The sequence below is a fragment of the Cottoperca gobio genome, chromosome 3, assembly GCF_900634415.1.
Source record: "Cottoperca gobio chromosome 3, fCotGob3.1, whole genome shotgun sequence".
NCBI classification, from domain to species: domain Eukaryota; kingdom Metazoa; phylum Chordata; class Actinopteri; order Perciformes; family Bovichtidae; genus Cottoperca; species Cottoperca gobio.
This window is the reverse complement of record NC_041357.1, coordinates 1,227,501-1,245,000: the sequence shown is the minus strand read 5'-3', so window position 1 is coordinate 1,245,000 and position 17,500 is coordinate 1,227,501. Positions and strand designations below refer to the sequence as shown.

Genomic DNA, 17,500 nt, shown 5'->3' with positions numbered 1-17,500 from the left:
TTTGCATTTAATAAAACACTTGGACAAGGGTTTAATAAACGGGTTAATCTGCGTGACGATGCAGCTCGTCAACATGACAGCAGAGCTAAAGAAAAGTTGCATCATCCTCTGCTGCCGGCGGGTTCTCTTCACTTACTTTAAAAGTAAGTCAGTGCGGCTTCAAGATGCACTGTGTGCCAACTCTGTGCAGTGATGACGATGGCAGTGTTGACTTTAGTATCAAAAGCCTCTTATTGTAATTAGCTTGGTGATGGATCGTGATTCTCTTTGTGTCTTGTCCCTGCAGGGAGTGAAAGAGTCTTTCACAGAGGTGATCAAAGCCAACATCGGTGATGCCCATGCCATGGGTCAGCAGCCAATCACTTTCCTCCGTCAGGTGAGGGTGACAGGCATTGAATTAGGAAGCAACAGACCTCCTGTCAGTCCTTAACTTTTGAGTGGGTCATTTGCAGTATTTGCTCCGATTGTGCAAAATGATGATGAGCAACTGTCCCCCTGCACCAGCTTGTGTCCCACCAGCATGTGTCCCCCTGCACCAGCGTGTGTCCCACCAGCATGTGTCCCCCTGCACCAGCTTGTGTCCCACCAGCGTGTGTCCCCCTGCACCAGCGTGTGTCCCACCAGCGTGTGTCCCCCTGCACCGGCGTGTGTCCCACCAGCGTGTGTCCCCCTGTCCCCCATACCTGCCTCTCTGTGACAGAGGAAGCTGCACTCCTTTTGTTCTGTTCACCTACTTTGCTGGAAAGCTATAATATCCATCAGCAGGAAAAGGATTAAGCTCATTGTCTGTCATTTTAAAATGTAAAATTTCAAGTCAATTTCACATTAAACTTTCCCTATGAAAACGGTTTATGTGAACTTGTCTTAATATTGACCGGTTGTTCCAATTGATTGAGAACACTATAAGCAAACCTTTGAGTATGTAGTTCTCTCTTCTTGTGTTTGAATGTAACCTTTGTGCCTCTCTGCAGGTGGTGGCTCTGTGTTGTTACCCACAGCTGCTGGAGAGTCCATCTTTCCCTGAAGATGCCAAGCAACGAGCCCAGCGCATTCTGCAGGACTGTGGAGGACAGAGCCTAGGTGGGTGTAATAAATATCTTTATTATTATTATTGCATGTTAAACCCTTTTGATGTATACCGTACGGTGTGTGTTTTCTTCAGGCTCGTATAGTGCCAGTCAGGGGGTGGAGTGTATCCGTCAGCATGTTGCTGACTACATCACACAGAGAGACCAGGGTGTACCTTCTGATTGGAACAACATCTACCTCACCACAGGGGCCAGTGATGGCATCATGGTATGAACAGCACTTTGTGTTGATGGCAAGGGTCAGGGGAAGGCATTATGAGATAAATGACAGTTGTTGTCATAGTGATGGCACCTTTTGCCTTCAGTAAGGCTTGAAGAGTGCTGTTCTGTTTCACTAAATACAATGGTGAAATGCCCCTCTAAGACAGCACATGTTGTAACTTTAACAAGATGAACCTCAGTCAATGCCTCCGTCCACAGCAGTTGGCAAGGTGTGGATTGATGTGAAAATGGGCAGTGGTCCACATGGTTTCTCCACATTTCTGCAACTTCCACCAAGTCCATTTTCACAGTGATGGTGAGTGTGAGCCATCAGAGAAGAGAGGGAGGAGCACAGCTGAAGTCTGCAGCAGTGCTGATATACTGCCCTTCACCTTACTCCATGTGAATGTAACTGAAGCGTGGAGTAGTGAATTACTACGTGCAGTACTGATTGTGTGCACGCTGTGATTTCTTTAGAAGATAAGTTGTCACTTCTGGACCGTAACATGTGATTGTGTTTGCAGTGTGTAAGTCTGATAGTGGGGAGCAGCTTCTGCAAACTAATGAATCACATCACAAGTCATGTGTGTTGTTTCCAGAGCATCCTGAAGCTGCTAGTGTCGGGTCAGGACACCTGCAGGACGGGCGTGATGATCCCCATCCCTCAGTACCCGCTGTACTCTGCAGCCATATCAGAGTTGGAGGCAGTGCACATTAACTACTACCTGGATGAGGACAATTGCTGGGCACTGGACATTGAAGAACTGCAGCGAGCTTACCTGACTGCCAAACAACACTGCCAGCCCAGAGTCCTCTGCATCATCAACCCTGGAAACCCCACCGGTGAGATATTATTGATTTGTTCAGACAGTGAGCAGCTTAGTCACACTTTCTATCTATTTCAACTTTTTATGTTTTGTTTTTCACTTTAGTGAGCAGCACAAAGAAACTTCCACTTCCAAATAAGAGGTGAAACTAAAAATGTACTTATATTTGGTAATTACACTGACCAAAAATATAAACGCAACACTTTTGTTTTTGCTCCCATTTTTCATGAGCTGAAATCCAAGATCTAAGACTTTTCTATCAACACAAAAGGGCCTATTTCTCTCAAATATTGTTCACAATGTGTTTAAATCTGTTAGCGAGCACTGAGATAATCCATCCACCTCACAGGTGTGGCATATCAAGATGCTGATTAGACGGCATGGTTACTGCACAGGTGTGTCTGAGGCTGCTCACAATAAAAGGCCACCACGTGAAACCTGAATAAATACAGTTTATTACAAATACAAATACAAATATATTTTCACAACAATATAAATACTATAATATATTGATACAAAATACAAGTTACATTCCACCACTGATAATATTAGCGTTACTGTATCTAGGCTTGCCAATTCTATTATAGGGTTGACCCTCGGGCAAGGTGAGCTCTGGTATTTTTGCAACATAAATAGTGACTTTACTCGTGAGTGCAGTAGAGCTTTGATTCTCTGGCCGAACCAGATTAGGCTGGGCTGTAATACTTTATATATTTCATGTATTTGATCATAAATTTGAGTGACATGACTTATTTCTTATTTCCCTAATTATTGTAGAATATTTAAAGTATTATTTGTGAATTGAAAGTATTATCTTATTCAGGTTCAGACTGTGTTAAGGGGCTGAATTGTTTCCACATTTATTTTTCTGTTTATTAACTGGGACAAACATTTCCATTGTGTGTTCAGATGTGTGCTTCAGCCCTGACACCAGCTTGGGATTTACTTGAGTGATCACTGTTCTCTATGTCTCCCGTGTCCTCAGGTCAGGTGCAGAGTAAGAAGTGTATAGAGGAGGTGCTCCACTTCGCCTATGAGGAGAATATGTTTGTCATGGCTGATGAGGTAACTTCGGATGCCAGCACAGAACCCATAGTACCATTGTTCATGAGAAAAACACTTTTTATTATACTTTAAAATGGTCATCTTTTCATTTTAAATGTCAAACGGTTCAGCCCTTGTGTGTTCTTCCTGTGACCCAGGACATTTTAAGGGGTACTAATGCAATTTAGCATTCAGAGACAGATTTCTTCTTTATTTTCTTTTTTAAAGTCGAATCAGCGGAGACCGAAATATCCAAGTATATTTCATTTCAGTTCGTCTGCTTTTGATGCTACCCAGTGGTTCTTGGTCCAGTCCAATTTTGCTGCTCATTCTAATGAATTTGTTGAGCGGATTGAGGTGGACGTTGCCCAGAGCACCAAACCAGGCTGTTCTGTTGAAGGTGATGATGGATTCAATGAAGACTAATTGGTGGACCTGGAGTTTCCTCAGAGAGAAGAGGAGTTGCTGACATTTGGAGAAGAGGATTTCTCCTTGGTTTTGAAAGCACTTCCCCCTTCACCACTCTGAAAACATGTCCATCTCAGCCTGGATCAGTGTGCACGCCTACTTCCTTCTGTAACTGGGAAACTACGGGATTGTAGTCGTTATCACAGGGGACATGGGTTTTTTGGGCACTGGACAGTTGGCCGCGGCCACAGATCTGGTCCGGCCCTGGTGCTTTGTTTGGGGTCATCCTCTTCAGGGTGTGTTCTACATCCCCAGGCTGCAGTTTCAGGTTTGCAGTGGTGAGTGACATGGCAGCCAGGGCAGATGGTTATCCAGTGTGAAGTTGTGCTGGTCACACCTGCAGAGAAGTTGTTCAGGTTCTCTGCCATGCTGACATTCCTTGGACTCAGATCTGGGTATGGTTGGATTATTAGGCCAGCCAGTGTCTCACCGGGCATCCCTGGCTTTGCCTTCCTGGAAGAGCTTCTCTACCTTCTCCTTGTTCACTATCTTGGCCTCTTTACCAGATTATTTTGTGATTTTACATTATTTTGTATTTTTTTTTGCTTATTCAAAGATGGTTTACAATTCATCCGTAACTGTTGTCAGTTAAAGCAACAAGTTCTTAAAGGTACAAAGACGTCTGTGTGTTGTGTTGCAGAGATATCTACTGAAGTTAGCATGCTAACAGCTAGCTGTGCTCCGTCCAGTCTGTAATGCCACTTGTTCCTCTAGAGGTGATAGTGTTTCGGTGTAGCTCCAGTCTGCCTTAGTACAGAGGGAGAGGAAGTACAGCTGCTGACTCTCTTGTAAATATTACCGACTTGTTCCTGTTTTTATAGTTTGTTTACTGGATTACATTCAAAGTGGCAGAAAGGAGAAACCCCCCCGCACCACCTCTCTTTGTCCTCACAGCTCCCAGGAGGCTGTTCCTCTGAATCAAATCAAATCAAATCAAATTTATTTGTATAGCCCAATATCACAAATTATACATTTGTCTCAGTGTGCTTTACAGACTGTACAGGTTACAACATCCTCTGTCCTTAGACCCTCGCATCGCACAAGGAAAAACTTCCTAAAAGAAACCCCAAAATTAAAGGGGAAAAAATGGAAGAAACCTCAGGGAGAGCAACTGAGGAGGGATCCCTCTCCCAGGACGGACAGACGTGCAATAGATGTCGTGTGTACAGGATAAACAACATAGTACAAATACAACATTTGACAGAAATGATGTTGTGTTGGAAAAAAAAAAAGAAATAGAAAGTTTGGATGAATCCAAATTTGTGTCCTTAAGGCATGCTTGAAGTTTAGCCAATTGATTGGTTTCATCTGGTTTAATTGATAGATATAATTGGGTATCATCCGCATAACAATGAAAGTTTATAGAGTGGTTCCTTATAATATTGCCCAAAGGAAGCATATATAAGGTGAATAGAATCGGTCCAAGTACAGAACCCTGCGGAACTCTGAGACTGACTTTGGCTGTCATGGAGGATTTATCGTTAACAAGTACAAATTGAGATCGCTCAGATAAATAGGACTTGAACCAGCTTAGTGCGGTTCCTCTTATGCCAACACAATGTTCCAGTCTCTGTAGTAGAATGTCATGATCAACAGTGTCGAAAGCAGCACTGAGGTCTAACAAGACAAGAACAGAGACGAGTCCTTTGTCTGAAGCCAATAGAAGGTCATTGGTAACTTTCACCAGTGCCGTCTCTGTGCTATGATGAACTCTAAATCCAGATTGAAAAACCTCTGAGTGTATATCTGCAGCCCCGGGAAACAGCGTAGCTTCAGTTAGCAGTTAGCTGGAGTTCAGCCACAGCACCGGGGAACTGCAGACTCCCTGTTGCTACCGTTACACAGGTCCAGCAGCTGTGACTGCAGGGCTGGACCTGGTTCTGCTGAGCTCAGTACAATTAAAAATGACAAAATATTACATCTTTAAATGTAGATTGTATGGAGCCAGTTTAGAGGTGAAATACTGTGCCCTGTTTCTTTGGATCAGGTGGCTCAGGACTACACATTGAACCTTTTTATACCTGAACTGCGAAAGTGCAGGCTCATTGATAGTAAGCTGGATGATGACCCTGAAGCTTTACTGTCAACCACATAAACTTATTTTTAGATACCCATGGCTCGCTTTAGTAGACTTACAGTATATTGAAAGAGTTGTAGATGAGAACATGCCGGTTATTCTAAAATATAACTATGATCTGCTGCTGTAATTACCACTATTTAATTTTCTGTGAGTGACCTATACTTATACATGATGAAATAAACGACAAAATAAAAGTTTGCACACTAAAAACAAACAAATCGAATGTAGTTTGAGATGCTGTGAGAAAAAAGCAATTCATTTACCATTAAAACATTAACATTTGTCAGAAGTCACTTTGCTGACAGTTGTTCATGCAACTACAGCAGCTTTTAAGATTCATTGGTAAGGTTTCATTTTCAGTGCAGACTTGTGATTGTCACTAGTGATGTGTCCTTTCGTGTCGAGGCTTCGAAGCGTGTGTCAAGTAATCGCGGAAGATTTTTGTGAAGCTCGTATCGAGGCTTGTGTTGATGACGTATGTGATGACATTCGAAACCTTGCGAACCTGCCACGTGACTGATTCAGGAACAAGATCGGGTTTGGGGTGCGATTCGAAATATAAGGGGGAGCGAACCACAATTGAGCCCCCTCATAATCAACACTTTATATAACCGCAAATTTGTGGGTTGTTGTTGTCGTAGTATGCATTGTTGGTATCGCGTTTGTATTGGATCATTATGGAGCCAGCCAACTAGCGAAACAATTGTTATGCACGCCAGCATCATCTTCCTTGTGAGCAAGTAAAGATACCAAATCTAAATCTGTTGGAAAGATAATATACATCCAACGTGTACATTACACATCCCTGGTGGCGTAGCTCGTAGAGCAGGCGACCCACATTCAAATGCTTGCCGCAGCAGCCCGGGGTTCGAAACAGACCTGCTGCGATTTGCTGAAGCTTTGAAGCTTCCGCCCATGAGCGAACCAATTGGATGGAAAGCTTCAATGCTTCATGAAGCTTCATCTCGCCATCACTAATTGTCACTTAAAGTATGCTGCATGTCCATGGAGGAGAAGCTCCCAGTCAGTCCACATTCACTGATCAGATGTTCATTAGTGAAGAAAGCGAGGAAACATCGTGGAGCTCAATGTGGAATACAATGACATCAGTAACAAAGAAACACACATGAAGAAACAAATTAAGAGCACATTGTTATTCCAGATATGAATAATAGAATATTGTTGGAAAGATATTCTTAATAAACCCACAAAGTCAGTATCCAAATCAAGTAAGAGTTTTAATCAATATTCTTGCAAGAAGGAGCTGAGTTATTGTACATACAAGAGATGTACACACTCACACACGCCGTGTGCTGCTCAGAGGAGTGAATGGTATTGTGAATGGGTATCCCCCATGGTATTTATACACAGATCAAAGCAAAGACCTAGTTTTGGTCAGTTCCTCCTTTGATTACGCAAATGGTTGTTACAGGAGGAGAAGAGGGTCTTTGATATGCAGTTCAGCAACAGTTCCTTTGATATGTACAGTAGTTCAGCAACTGTGTACCTCTCTGTTCCCTGATGTGACCAAGCTCTCAGTATTTTTTCCCATCAAATATCATCTAATATTAACAAATCAATCCTTTATCTGCATTCAAACAACCAAATTATTTATGAATATTATCCAGGATTGTTTTATCCTGAATATATGTTGGGTTGGCTTCTTGAAACAGAGGAGTCCTGGTTCCACGTCAGTCTGCCAGAAGAAGGGAAATAATAACCCTATTTAAATGGCATTTTTTTAATGCACAGTTACAAAGGAAAGGAAAAAATAAGATTAGCGCAAGGATTAAAACACAAAACTGTTTCATGTAAATAAACCTGTTTGTCTACAGAAATCTCTACAGCAGGGTGTCAAACTCATTTTCACCCCGGACCACATCAGCATTATGGTTGCCCTCAAAGGACCGGTTGTAACTGTAAGAGTGTATGAATATAACTAATCCTTAACATATTGTTAAATAACTGTCTCTGCATTTGATTATTATAATACAATACAATACTGTACATTCATTAACATAAATGTAAACATATATGCAATATATATTGCTCTGTGTTATCAAATCCGTAATAAATCAGTAAACATTTGGCTGCATGAACACATACGCCTGTAAACACACTGAATACATTTCTACACATACAAAGTATTTTAAGTAATTAACTCAAAATGACATTAAGAGTTCAGTTCACAACTATACTGGTCAAGTTCTGGGTGAAGGTGATCAGGTAATGCTGCTCGGCCTTTAACACACCAAGGAGATCCCTCGGACACCATATCACACACCATCCTCGTCCATCATGTTCTGAAAACAACAACGCAAAACCAAAGGCAAGCACAATCATTAAAGTGCACATTATTGCTTTGAAGCTCTATTAACTCCATCTAAAGGAGATGAGGTGCACTGTCAACGTCGGTGGAAGGGTTGGCAAAGATGGAAAAGCCTGAGTGCTGTGGTCAGAGAAGCGGCGGTCAAATTAATGAATTAACTGGTTCACTTTGGTAGGCAACCAGCCAGAAACTGAGGCTGAGATGCTCTGACAGACAGGAAAGTGGGCAAGATTGTCCTATTCAAGTTTGGACTTCCATAGGTGCAGTTTACGCTGGAAAGCTGTGATCATGTCGGACATCTGCGTGATGACTTGTTTGCGGCCTCTGATTCAGTTGGACGAGATGCTGTTATGTCACACAACATACCAAATGTCACACAACATACCAAAATCACACAGCCAGTTTGGATCTGACAGTTCAGGCAAGGGTTTTCCTTTACTTTGCATGAAAAATCGTTTGAGGACTGCAGCTCCTACTCAGCCACCTTACTTCTGTATGGTACGGCACACCTTCAAAAACAGCTGGAACGGTGATTCAGGCTACGTGCCCAAATTAAGTTTACAGACTGTACATACGACACCCTCTGTTATTAGACCCTCACACCGCACAAGAAAAAAAACTCCCTAAAAGAAACCCTACAATTAAAGGGGGAAAATGGAAGAAACCTCAGGAAAATTTTCCACACAGAGCTTCTTGGAGGATGATAAGTTATCAGAGGTGTGTGGCAGTTACTTTTTTTTCCATTTTCTCCTTCACTAGTCCAACCAAGCCTCTTTTCCCTCACACATAGCAGGTGCGCCATCGTTAGTTAGCCCCGCCAACTTTTCCCGGGGTAATTTAGTTTTACTGACGGACTTTTCAACTGCATCAAAAATGTCCCTCCCCGTCGTCGTCCCATGCATTGCAGATACATCCAAGAGCTCCTCAGTGACAGTGAAGTCTGCCTTCACGCCTCTTATGAAAATGGATAGCTGCGCTGTATCCGTGACGTCTGTGCTTTCATTAACAGCTAATGAAAAAGCCAGGTAACTGCGTGTCTCTTCAGCCAGCTGTGTTGTCAGATTGCTAGTTCCTTAACTCGGTCTGCGATGGTGTTTCTTGACAAACTGACATTTCTAAAAGTTGGGTCGGGGCATACCTGCTCACAAACCTTTTAGCATGCACCGCTTCACAAATGCTCCTTCTGAAAAACACTTGGAAGCGCGGGCGATTTCTTCAGCCACAAGAAAGCTAGCTTTCACTGCTGCATAATTTTTGGCTGTAGCTTTTTTCTCCTTGAAGCACAAACATGTATTCACTTTCCCATCTTTCATTAAATTGCCTTCCCTCTGCATAAAGCTTTCTCTTCTTGGACATTTTGGGATTTTTTTGTAGAACTTTTTCTCGTTAAACGCCGATATGGAAACACTGGAATCTAGCGGCAGGATGTTGGCAATTCCCGGGTCACAAAATCGACTTACATTGTGGGAGATGTAGTTTATAGTCACTGTACGCTGTAAAGCAGCATAGACTTTGGATAGAATTAGATGGACATTGAAAAGCTCTCGCGGGCCGGATTCAGGCCTCGAGTTTGACACCTATGCTCTACAGCAGGGGTCGGGAACCTTTTTGTTCTCTTTTATTAAATAAACTAAACGCTTACGTTATTTATCCAATTTATGTGCACGTTTCAGTGTTTACTGCACGGGTGTCAAACTCAAGGCAATTATATCCAGCCTGCAAGAAAATATGTCTGTCATAACAGACCTGCCGGTTTTGGTAATTAAATCAATGCATGGCACAACCACGGGGAAACACATTAGCAGATAAGTGGGCAGGATGCGGGAGAAGATGCAGCTGACGGTGTATCACTGCATCATACAACAGGAAGCGCTGTGTTGTAAAGCTCTGGAGATGGAACATGTAATAAGCACTGTAACAGACAGGAAACTTGAGGAGATACATTGTGAACATGGCGGTGCGATGACTGAGTCGAGAGAAAGTGCTGAATAGATTTTGAGTTGCGGGAGGAAATCTGCCAGTTTTTGGAAAGCAAAGGGAAACACACCACAGATCTCTGGGACGATGTGAGCTGGACTGTTTGTGCGACATAACGAAGCATCTCACTGTTAAACCTCCAGCTTCAGGGCCGTGTGATCACGGACATGTATGATGCCAAGCTGCGCCTGTGAGAGACACGGATGCAGCAAGGAAACTTTGGTCACTACATGTTTGAAGGCATCTACGTAACATTGCAAAAATAAGACACATCCTGTCTCAAAATGATGCAGAAAAACTAGTCCATGCATTTGTTACTTCAAGGCTGGATTACTGCAACTCATTGTTATCAGGTTGTCCAAAAAAGTCGGTTAAGACTCTTCAGTTGATCCAAAATGCAGCGGCACGTGTATTGACTAGAACAAGGAAATGGGATCATATTACTCCTGTATTAGCTGCTCTGCACTGGCTCCCGGTAAAATACAGAATAGAATTCAAAATCCTTCTCCTGACTTACAAATCAATTAAAGGTCAGGCTCCAGCATATTTTAAAGATCTCATAGTACCTTATAAACCAACTAGAGCATTACGCTCCCAGACTGCAGGGTTACTTGTGGTTCCTAGAGTCTCTAAGAGTACAATGGGAGCCAGAGCCTTCAGCTATCAAGCTCCTTTCCAGTGGAACCAGCTTCCAGGTTGTGTTCGGGAGGCAGACACACTCTCCACATTTAAGAGTAGGCTAAAGACTTTCCTTTTTGATAAAGCTTATAGTTAGGGCTGGCTCAGGTTTGCCCTGGATCAGCCCCTAGTTATGCTGCTATAGGCTTAGACTGCCGGGGGACACCTCCCTGCTCTCTTCCTTTTCTCCCTCGCTCTTCTTCTCCCTCTCTATCTGTATGCATTTATGTAAATGTATGTTACTAACTCACCATCCGGGGTATCATCCCCGGAGTGTCGTGAATCATGAATCGTGACAGCGCCTGCTGACCTGGTCCTGCTGGACACCGGGAAGCCTTATTGACATTTTCCTGGATTCATCCAAACTTTCTATTTCTTTTTTTTTCCAACACAACATAATTTCTGTCAAATGTTGTATTTGTACTATGTAGTTTATCCTGTACACACGACATCTATTGCATGTCTGTCCGTCCTGGGAGAGGGATCCCTCCTCAGTTGCTCTCCCTGAGGTTTCTTCCATTTTTTCCCCTTTAATTTTGGGGTTTCTTTTAGGAAGTTTTTCCTTGTGCGATGCGAGGGTCTAAGGACAGAGGATGTTGTAACCTGTACAGTCTGTAAAGCACACAGACAAATGTATAATTTGTGATATTGGGCTATACAAATAAATTTGATTTGATTTTGATTTGATGTTTCCAAACACTGACAAACCATCTCCACCGCTGTGTTCCCGACCGCATTCTGCTGATTAACTGAGCGCATTTGCTGAATTTGCAGCTCAGAAACTAAAATTGAACTGCTCAGCAATCTGTTTGCAGTTGACGTGGAAACAGAATCTGTGAACATTCAAATGGAGCTGATTGACCTCCAGTGTTTTGCACTGTTTTGCATCCAATATGTGTATTGGCCCTCGACGTAGTCCCAGTTTTTAATGTTGGCCCTCTCTGTGATTGAGTTTGACTCCCCTGCTCTACTGCTTGCTTTGTGCAGTTTCTCCCCTGCTCTGTTTCGCGAAGTGCGGGGCTTCGCTGCTGACACACACACACACACACCTGCGAATACACCTACAGTCAGAGTGGAGAAAAGGAGAGAACAAAAAAGAAAATCTGCTGCTAAATGTTTTACTTTAAAATGACACAGTATAATTATTTATTACTTGTTTAACACTTTATTGTTTTTTAGCATATATAGACACTACATAAGACAGTACACAAACTTCCACATCCAAGACATAACAAAATGAAGTGCATTAAAAGTTGCACAAATAACAGAATTAAATTAACTACACAAACATGTGGGTAGTGTTACGTCTTGTAATAAGGAGGACCCAAATGCAGCAAGCAAGATAAGGTTAAACAAAAGAGAGCTTTATTTAGCAAAAGCTTACCAATATATAAAACGAGGCAACAAATAGAACTGAAAACACAAACCAGGGTTGACACAGGATAGCACGAGGGTACACGAGGGTACACGAGGGTACATGGATAGCACGAGCAGAACATGAGAGTAATAAAGGGTACACGAGGGTACATGGATAGCACGAGCAGAACATGAGAGTAATAAAAATGACAAACTGACAAAGAACACAGAGACAGACAGGGATATATACACAGATACTAAATGAGGGAATGAGACACAGCTGGGAGAGACAGGAAACACACAGGAGGAAACTAATGAAGGTAACGAGACACACCTGGGGGAGAAAGGCAAAACACAAGGGCAGGAAGTAATACAAGACATGACACAAGGGGAAGAGAACATTTCAAAATAAAACAGGAAACGCAAATCCAGCGTCGTGACAGGTAGGCTATGTAAGGAAATATACAAACATGTAGGCAGATATGAAAGGCTTCAATCCTTCTCCCAGCATAGGAACATTAATCATCTCCAAGTTGCTGACCCAGAGTGCCCTCTACATCCGCATGTTCCAGATAGTTAAGGAACGGGGCCCATACTTTTTTAAATAGTTCTTGTTTTCCTTTAATTGAATAGGTTATTTTCTCTAATGAGACACATGCAGACAATTCTTTTAGCCATTTACCAATACTTGGACTGTTTACATTTTTCCATGAAAGTGCTATCATGCGTTTTGCCTGTAGAAGACAGAGATTTAAAAAGATTTGTTCTTTCTTCCTTATGTTGTGTTCTTTTGGGTAACACCCTAACAAAAAAAGCCTGGGCTCCATGCTTAACTGCAATGATAAAATCTCTTCTATCATACATTTAACATCCTCCCAAAACGTTTTTATCTTGGTACACTCCCAAACACAATGGAAGAACGTTCCCTTGGATTGTCCACATTTGAAAACATAAGTCTGGGATATTACCATTAAATTTGTTTAGCATTTCTGGAGTAATATATGTACGCATTAGCCAGTTATATTGTAAGAGCTTAAGACGGGTATTCGCTGTTTGTGATTGCGCTTTCTTGCAGGCACCTTCCCACTCATCAATTGAAAGGTCTTCTTGCAAATCCTCCCTCCAATTTTTAAGTTTCGCTTCGGAGGACTCAGGTGACGCAGATATAAGCAAGTTATAAAGTGCAGAAATTAAGTTTTTCCCCCTACAGTCCTTTAATATTATTTTCTTTAATGGTGAGTATGGAGGTATAGATAATAATTGTTTTTGGTTTGCTCCAATGAAAAAATGTTTCTGTGGAATGTTGTGTTTACTTGCAAGCTCTTCAAACGACATCAGTTTATCATCATTGAGCCTATATAGATCCTGAATTTTCTGTACACCCTTATCTGACCAAAGATTAAACCCACTATCAGCTCTGCCTGGAGTGAAGTCATCATTTCCCCAAATTGGACTAGAACGTGAGCGAGAAAGGGGCTCGCCCAAGTACTTCCTCACTTCATGCCAGACTCTAATCATGTTCCTAGTAATAGGTTTAGTGGGTTTTTTTATACGTTTCTTAAGACTAGTTGAGTACAAATATATGGGAAGAGGTAGCTCTAAAAATTGGCACTCCATCTCTCTCCAGGCAGGGAGGTTGTCGTTTGCAAAATAAAACATAGTAGTCCTTAACTGAGTTGCCCAGTAGTACCAGAGAGGATTAGGACACGCAAGGCCCCCTCTATCATAGGGCATATACAGGAGGGTTAAGCGCAAGCGGGCTCGTTTGTTGTTCCACAAAAAAATAAAAAATGATTTCCTTAACTTTGAAAATAAGTTTGGAGGGGGAGGCAGGGGGATGTTTTGGAATAGATACAGCAACTTGGGGAGTATGTTCATTTTTAATATATTAATTATCTCAATTTAGGAGATCGACATAGGCTTCCCTCTATCAATTGTGCTGGTAATTGACTCCATAATAGGATCGTAATTAGAATTCACCACATTTGTTATATTGGGCACTATTTTTACACCCAAATATGTAAAATTATCTGCAACTTTAAACTGGGAGACTGTTGCAGTCGGACTACTTCTCTCTTTGGAATTTAATAACATGGAAGATTTGGAATGATTAATTTTGTAACCGGAAAATTCACCAAATTTTCCTATCACTTCTAATAATACTGGAATTGATCTCTCCAACTCCCTGAGAAACACTATGACGTCATCAGCATATAAAGCTAAGCGGTGGTCCGTTTGACCTATAGTTATACCAGAGATCTTTGGATGAGACCGAACAGGTATGGCCAGCGGTTCTATTGCCATTATAAACAAAAGTGGTGATAGAGGACACCCCTGACGGCACCCCTTGTGGATCTTAATTTGTTTCGAGGTTGTATTATTTGTAAGTATTTCTGCAACAGGGTTAGTGTACAACAATTTAACCCATTTACAAAAAAAATGACCACATCCAAAGCGTTCGAGGACATCAAAAAGATATGGCCATTCGACCCTATCGAATGCCTTCTCGGCATCTAACGATAAGAGAGCAGTATCTGGCATTTCCTTTTGGCTATGTAGAATGTTCAGTACCCTCCTGACATTATGAAACCCATGGCGCATCTTCCTAGCGAGCCGCCATAACCGGAGGTTTTGATTTATTACTTGTTAATCATGTTAAAAAATGTCAGCTCAAAATTGTCTGCGGGCCATATTGCGTCATCGAAAGAGCCATAGGTTCCCGACCCCTGCTCTACAGTGTACCCTCTAGTGAGGGGTTTATTACCTCCACCAGGAGGTTATGTTTTTTTTTAGGTTTGTCTGTCTGTTTTATTGTTTGTCAGCAGGATTACAGTAAAACTATTGCTCTGATTTTCATGAAACTTGGTGGAAGAACCTGGTACAGTTTGGAGCCCGAATCACAGGACGATACACAAATATTTTTTCCCTTTCGTTAACATAGGGACAGAGGACTTTCTCTTCAGTAGTAACTAAACTGCAGATCCTAGGATTTAGCTAGCACTAACCAGAAGGACATAGTCAACCAATGAAGTTAATAAGAAGATTAAAGCAGGAAGTCGTTGGCTGCACAGTCCAGCTCTGAGCTGGAGTCGATATCAGCAGAACTCTATTCACCCTGTTCTCATCAGAATAATCTAAACATATTATTTTAATGTTAACCTATGTTGTGCGTGTATTCAAAAGAAAATCTGACATTTTAAATAAATCAAAAATATTTTAGGAGAAAACCCCAGAATGTTGAGAATATAGTTGTTAATAAATAATAATAATAATAATAATAATAATAATAATAATAATAATAATAATAATAATAATAAAAAGTTGTAATATATCCAGATTAAATGTAAAATTTTATGACAAATGTCAAAACATTATGGAATTAAATCCACAGTGATCTTAGTACTCTACTAAAACAGAACAGTCTCACTGCCTCCATGTAAACAGTGCAGGCTCTCCACAGGATCACAGCGGCTGCACTTCCAAAAGTCTGACTGTAGCTGATGCATTTGTGTTGTTATCAACCTGGCTGGTGTTTTTACAGGTTTACCAGGACAATGTGTACTCGTCAGACTGTCAATTCCACTCCTTTAAGAAGGTCCTCTATGAGATGGGCCCTGAGTACTTCAACAATGTGGAGCTGGTTTCCTTCCACTCCACCTCTAAGGGCTACACTGGAGAGTGAGTATCCTCTGCACTGAGTACTTATCTCTCTACAAAAATAATGAGTTTTTAAATGTATAAAATGTTCTTTAATACAGTAAATTCTCAAAAAGTGTTTTTGAGTATATCCACTGAAAAGAAAATTCTATATCTAAAGATGCACAGTTTGTAGACATTCCCTATGTGAAGCTGAGCAGCAAGACATTCTCATATACTTCTACAAGGATGCGAAATAAGTGTATTGCCATTGTACAACACAGGGTTGCACAACGAAATGCAGTGTAAGATAAAAACAAACCGCAGACACTTAGTTTAGCTTATCACTGAGACGTGAGCAATCCCTTCCCTGAGGCTTGTCATCACCATGAAGAAGACCTGCACCCGTCCAGGAAACATAAAACCCACGATGTTGTTCTGTTTTGGTCGACACAGGGCAGTAGATAATTCCTGGATCACTGCAGCTCGTGGTCATTTGTTGAAGGAAGTTTTTAGAGTTTAAGCACATTCTGCTGTCAGCTGTGAGTGTTTGTTATAACAGAGACATAACTAACTCTGTTTACATCTATCACTCTTTGTACAGTTTTGCCGTACCTGACTGGGAACCTATGATGTTCCCAGGCAGTGAATGTGAATCACTTCCTCCAGCAGGTTTCTCATTTACCTTCGCTACAGTGAACCTATACATCCGGGGGTGAATGTGACAGTAATTATATAGTAAACTGAAGAAGCTAATGGTTCTGTATGAATACATGTATTACTACAGCCCTCATGTGGAGTGCCTTTTTCATGTTATCTGTGCTGTACTCTTTGTTTGTCACCAGGTGTGGTTTTCGTGGAGGCTATATGGAGGTGTTGAACATGGATCCACAGGTGAAGGTCCAGCTGATCAAACTGCTTTCTGTCCGCCTCTGCCCTCCTGTCGCTGGACAGGCAGCAATGGACGTCATTGTAAATCCCCCCAAAGAGCACGAGCCCTCATATGCGCAGTTTACCAAGGTGTGTGCTTGGTCAAAATCGATTTAGTTGCGTTTATAGTGTCGGCTCAACAGGACACATTCAAAACCTGAGCGTTAGTTTGAGGCAGTAGCACTGTGACCCTCGTCTGCACCCGTGTATAAGAGATTGGATGTGGAGAAATAATTGAGCAGTAAGTTTAGAGGCTGGCATCAAACAATACAGTTAATTAAAATAATATTACACCTGAGGATGCTGGCATCATAAAGGAGTCTTTTACACAAAATAAAATGTATTTTCCTTCCTGTTCTGACTGTTAGCATCACTCTTTACAGTGGTCACTGTATTATTAGACATATTTTGAACAACTGCTAATGCAAACTGTACATTTCCTGTCGCTGCTCCTTCACATTAAAGGCATTCCTTTGGCTAAACACCAGGTGGCTTTCATTGTAACAAGTAGCCTTTGGAAATGCAATCTACTGCTGCACACCAAGACATGAACATTTGTGATCACTGGAAGGAAACCGACACAGGCTGTTTTCAGTTTTATGGGAAACTAACTGTACTTCAAGTGCAGCAGAAAATCAGCTCTTGCTCTGTGCAGGTCTCGCAGCCATACGAAGAGTCAGTAGTTATTTAATGTCTGACCCGTGTTTCACTTACATAAATCCATTCATGAAACAGTTAAACCTTTAGTCTCACTGAAGTGGTTACACCTGCAGGGCCCTATCCTTTCCAGGATTTCAAGTTTGGTATGTCGTCAGTGGTGAGCACCTGAACAACATACAGTAGTTTATTATTGCCTAACCCTTGTGTTTTATGTTGTGCCCAGGAG

At 41.7% G+C, this 17,500-nt stretch overlaps 2 protein-coding genes and 1 long non-coding RNA gene across 4 annotated transcripts in view; 1 reads left to right on the top strand and 2 right to left on the bottom strand.

The window, feature by feature from the left end:
• gpt2 (glutamic pyruvate transaminase (alanine aminotransferase) 2) overlaps nucleotides 1–17,500 on the top strand; it is a 27,020-nt gene that overhangs the window by 1,291 nt on the left and 8,229 nt on the right. Inside the window, exons 1-9 of one of the 2 annotated variants that reach the window (XM_029425403.1) lie at nucleotides 17–143; nucleotides 287–376; nucleotides 972–1,080; nucleotides 1,163–1,296; nucleotides 1,889–2,132; nucleotides 3,102–3,181; nucleotides 15,590–15,726; nucleotides 16,530–16,704; nucleotides 17,498–17,500. The exon at nucleotides 17,498–17,500 is cut by the window's right edge and continues 153 nt beyond it. In XM_029425403.1, the coding sequence (XP_029281263.1) occupies nucleotides 344–376; nucleotides 972–1,080; nucleotides 1,163–1,296; nucleotides 1,889–2,132; nucleotides 3,102–3,181; nucleotides 15,590–15,726; nucleotides 16,530–16,704; nucleotides 17,498–17,500 (915 nt within the window). In that variant the 5' untranslated portion in view covers nucleotides 17–143; nucleotides 287–343. Of the gene's footprint in view, nucleotides 1–16; nucleotides 144–286; nucleotides 377–971; nucleotides 1,081–1,162; nucleotides 1,297–1,888; nucleotides 2,133–3,101; nucleotides 3,182–15,589; nucleotides 15,727–16,529; nucleotides 16,705–17,497 lie in introns of those variants that run through there. The other variant, XM_029425394.1, reaches the window with a different exon arrangement.
• LOC115003560 (uncharacterized) lies at nucleotides 12,614–15,284 on the bottom strand. Its single transcript, XM_029425415.1, has 2 exons — nucleotides 13,333–15,284; nucleotides 12,614–13,221 (listed from the first exon to the last, which is right to left on the bottom strand). Exons 1-2 carry the CDS (start codon nucleotides 13,924–13,926, stop codon nucleotides 12,913–12,915), a joined length of 903 nt encoding a protein of 300 aa, XP_029281275.1. The 5' UTR covers nucleotides 13,927–15,284; the 3' UTR covers nucleotides 12,614–12,912.
• LOC115003571 (uncharacterized) overlaps nucleotides 16,533–17,500 on the bottom strand; it is a 1,533-nt gene continuing 565 nt past the window's right edge. Inside the window, exon 2 of the long non-coding RNA XR_003831676.1 lies at nucleotides 16,533–17,500. This exon is cut by the window's right edge and continues 172 nt beyond it. This is a non-coding gene — a long non-coding RNA (uncharacterized LOC115003571).

Bases quoted from the DNA above. Each gene is read 5' to 3' on its own strand.
- LOC115003560 (XM_029425415.1), bottom strand. From the start codon at position 13,926: ATGAACATACTCCCCAAGTTGCTGTATCTATTCCAAAACATCCCCCTG. The intron at 13,222-13,332 runs TTCATTGGAGCA...GCACTTTATAAC, and splicing joins ACATTCCACAGAAACATTTT to TTGCTTATATCTGCGTCACC.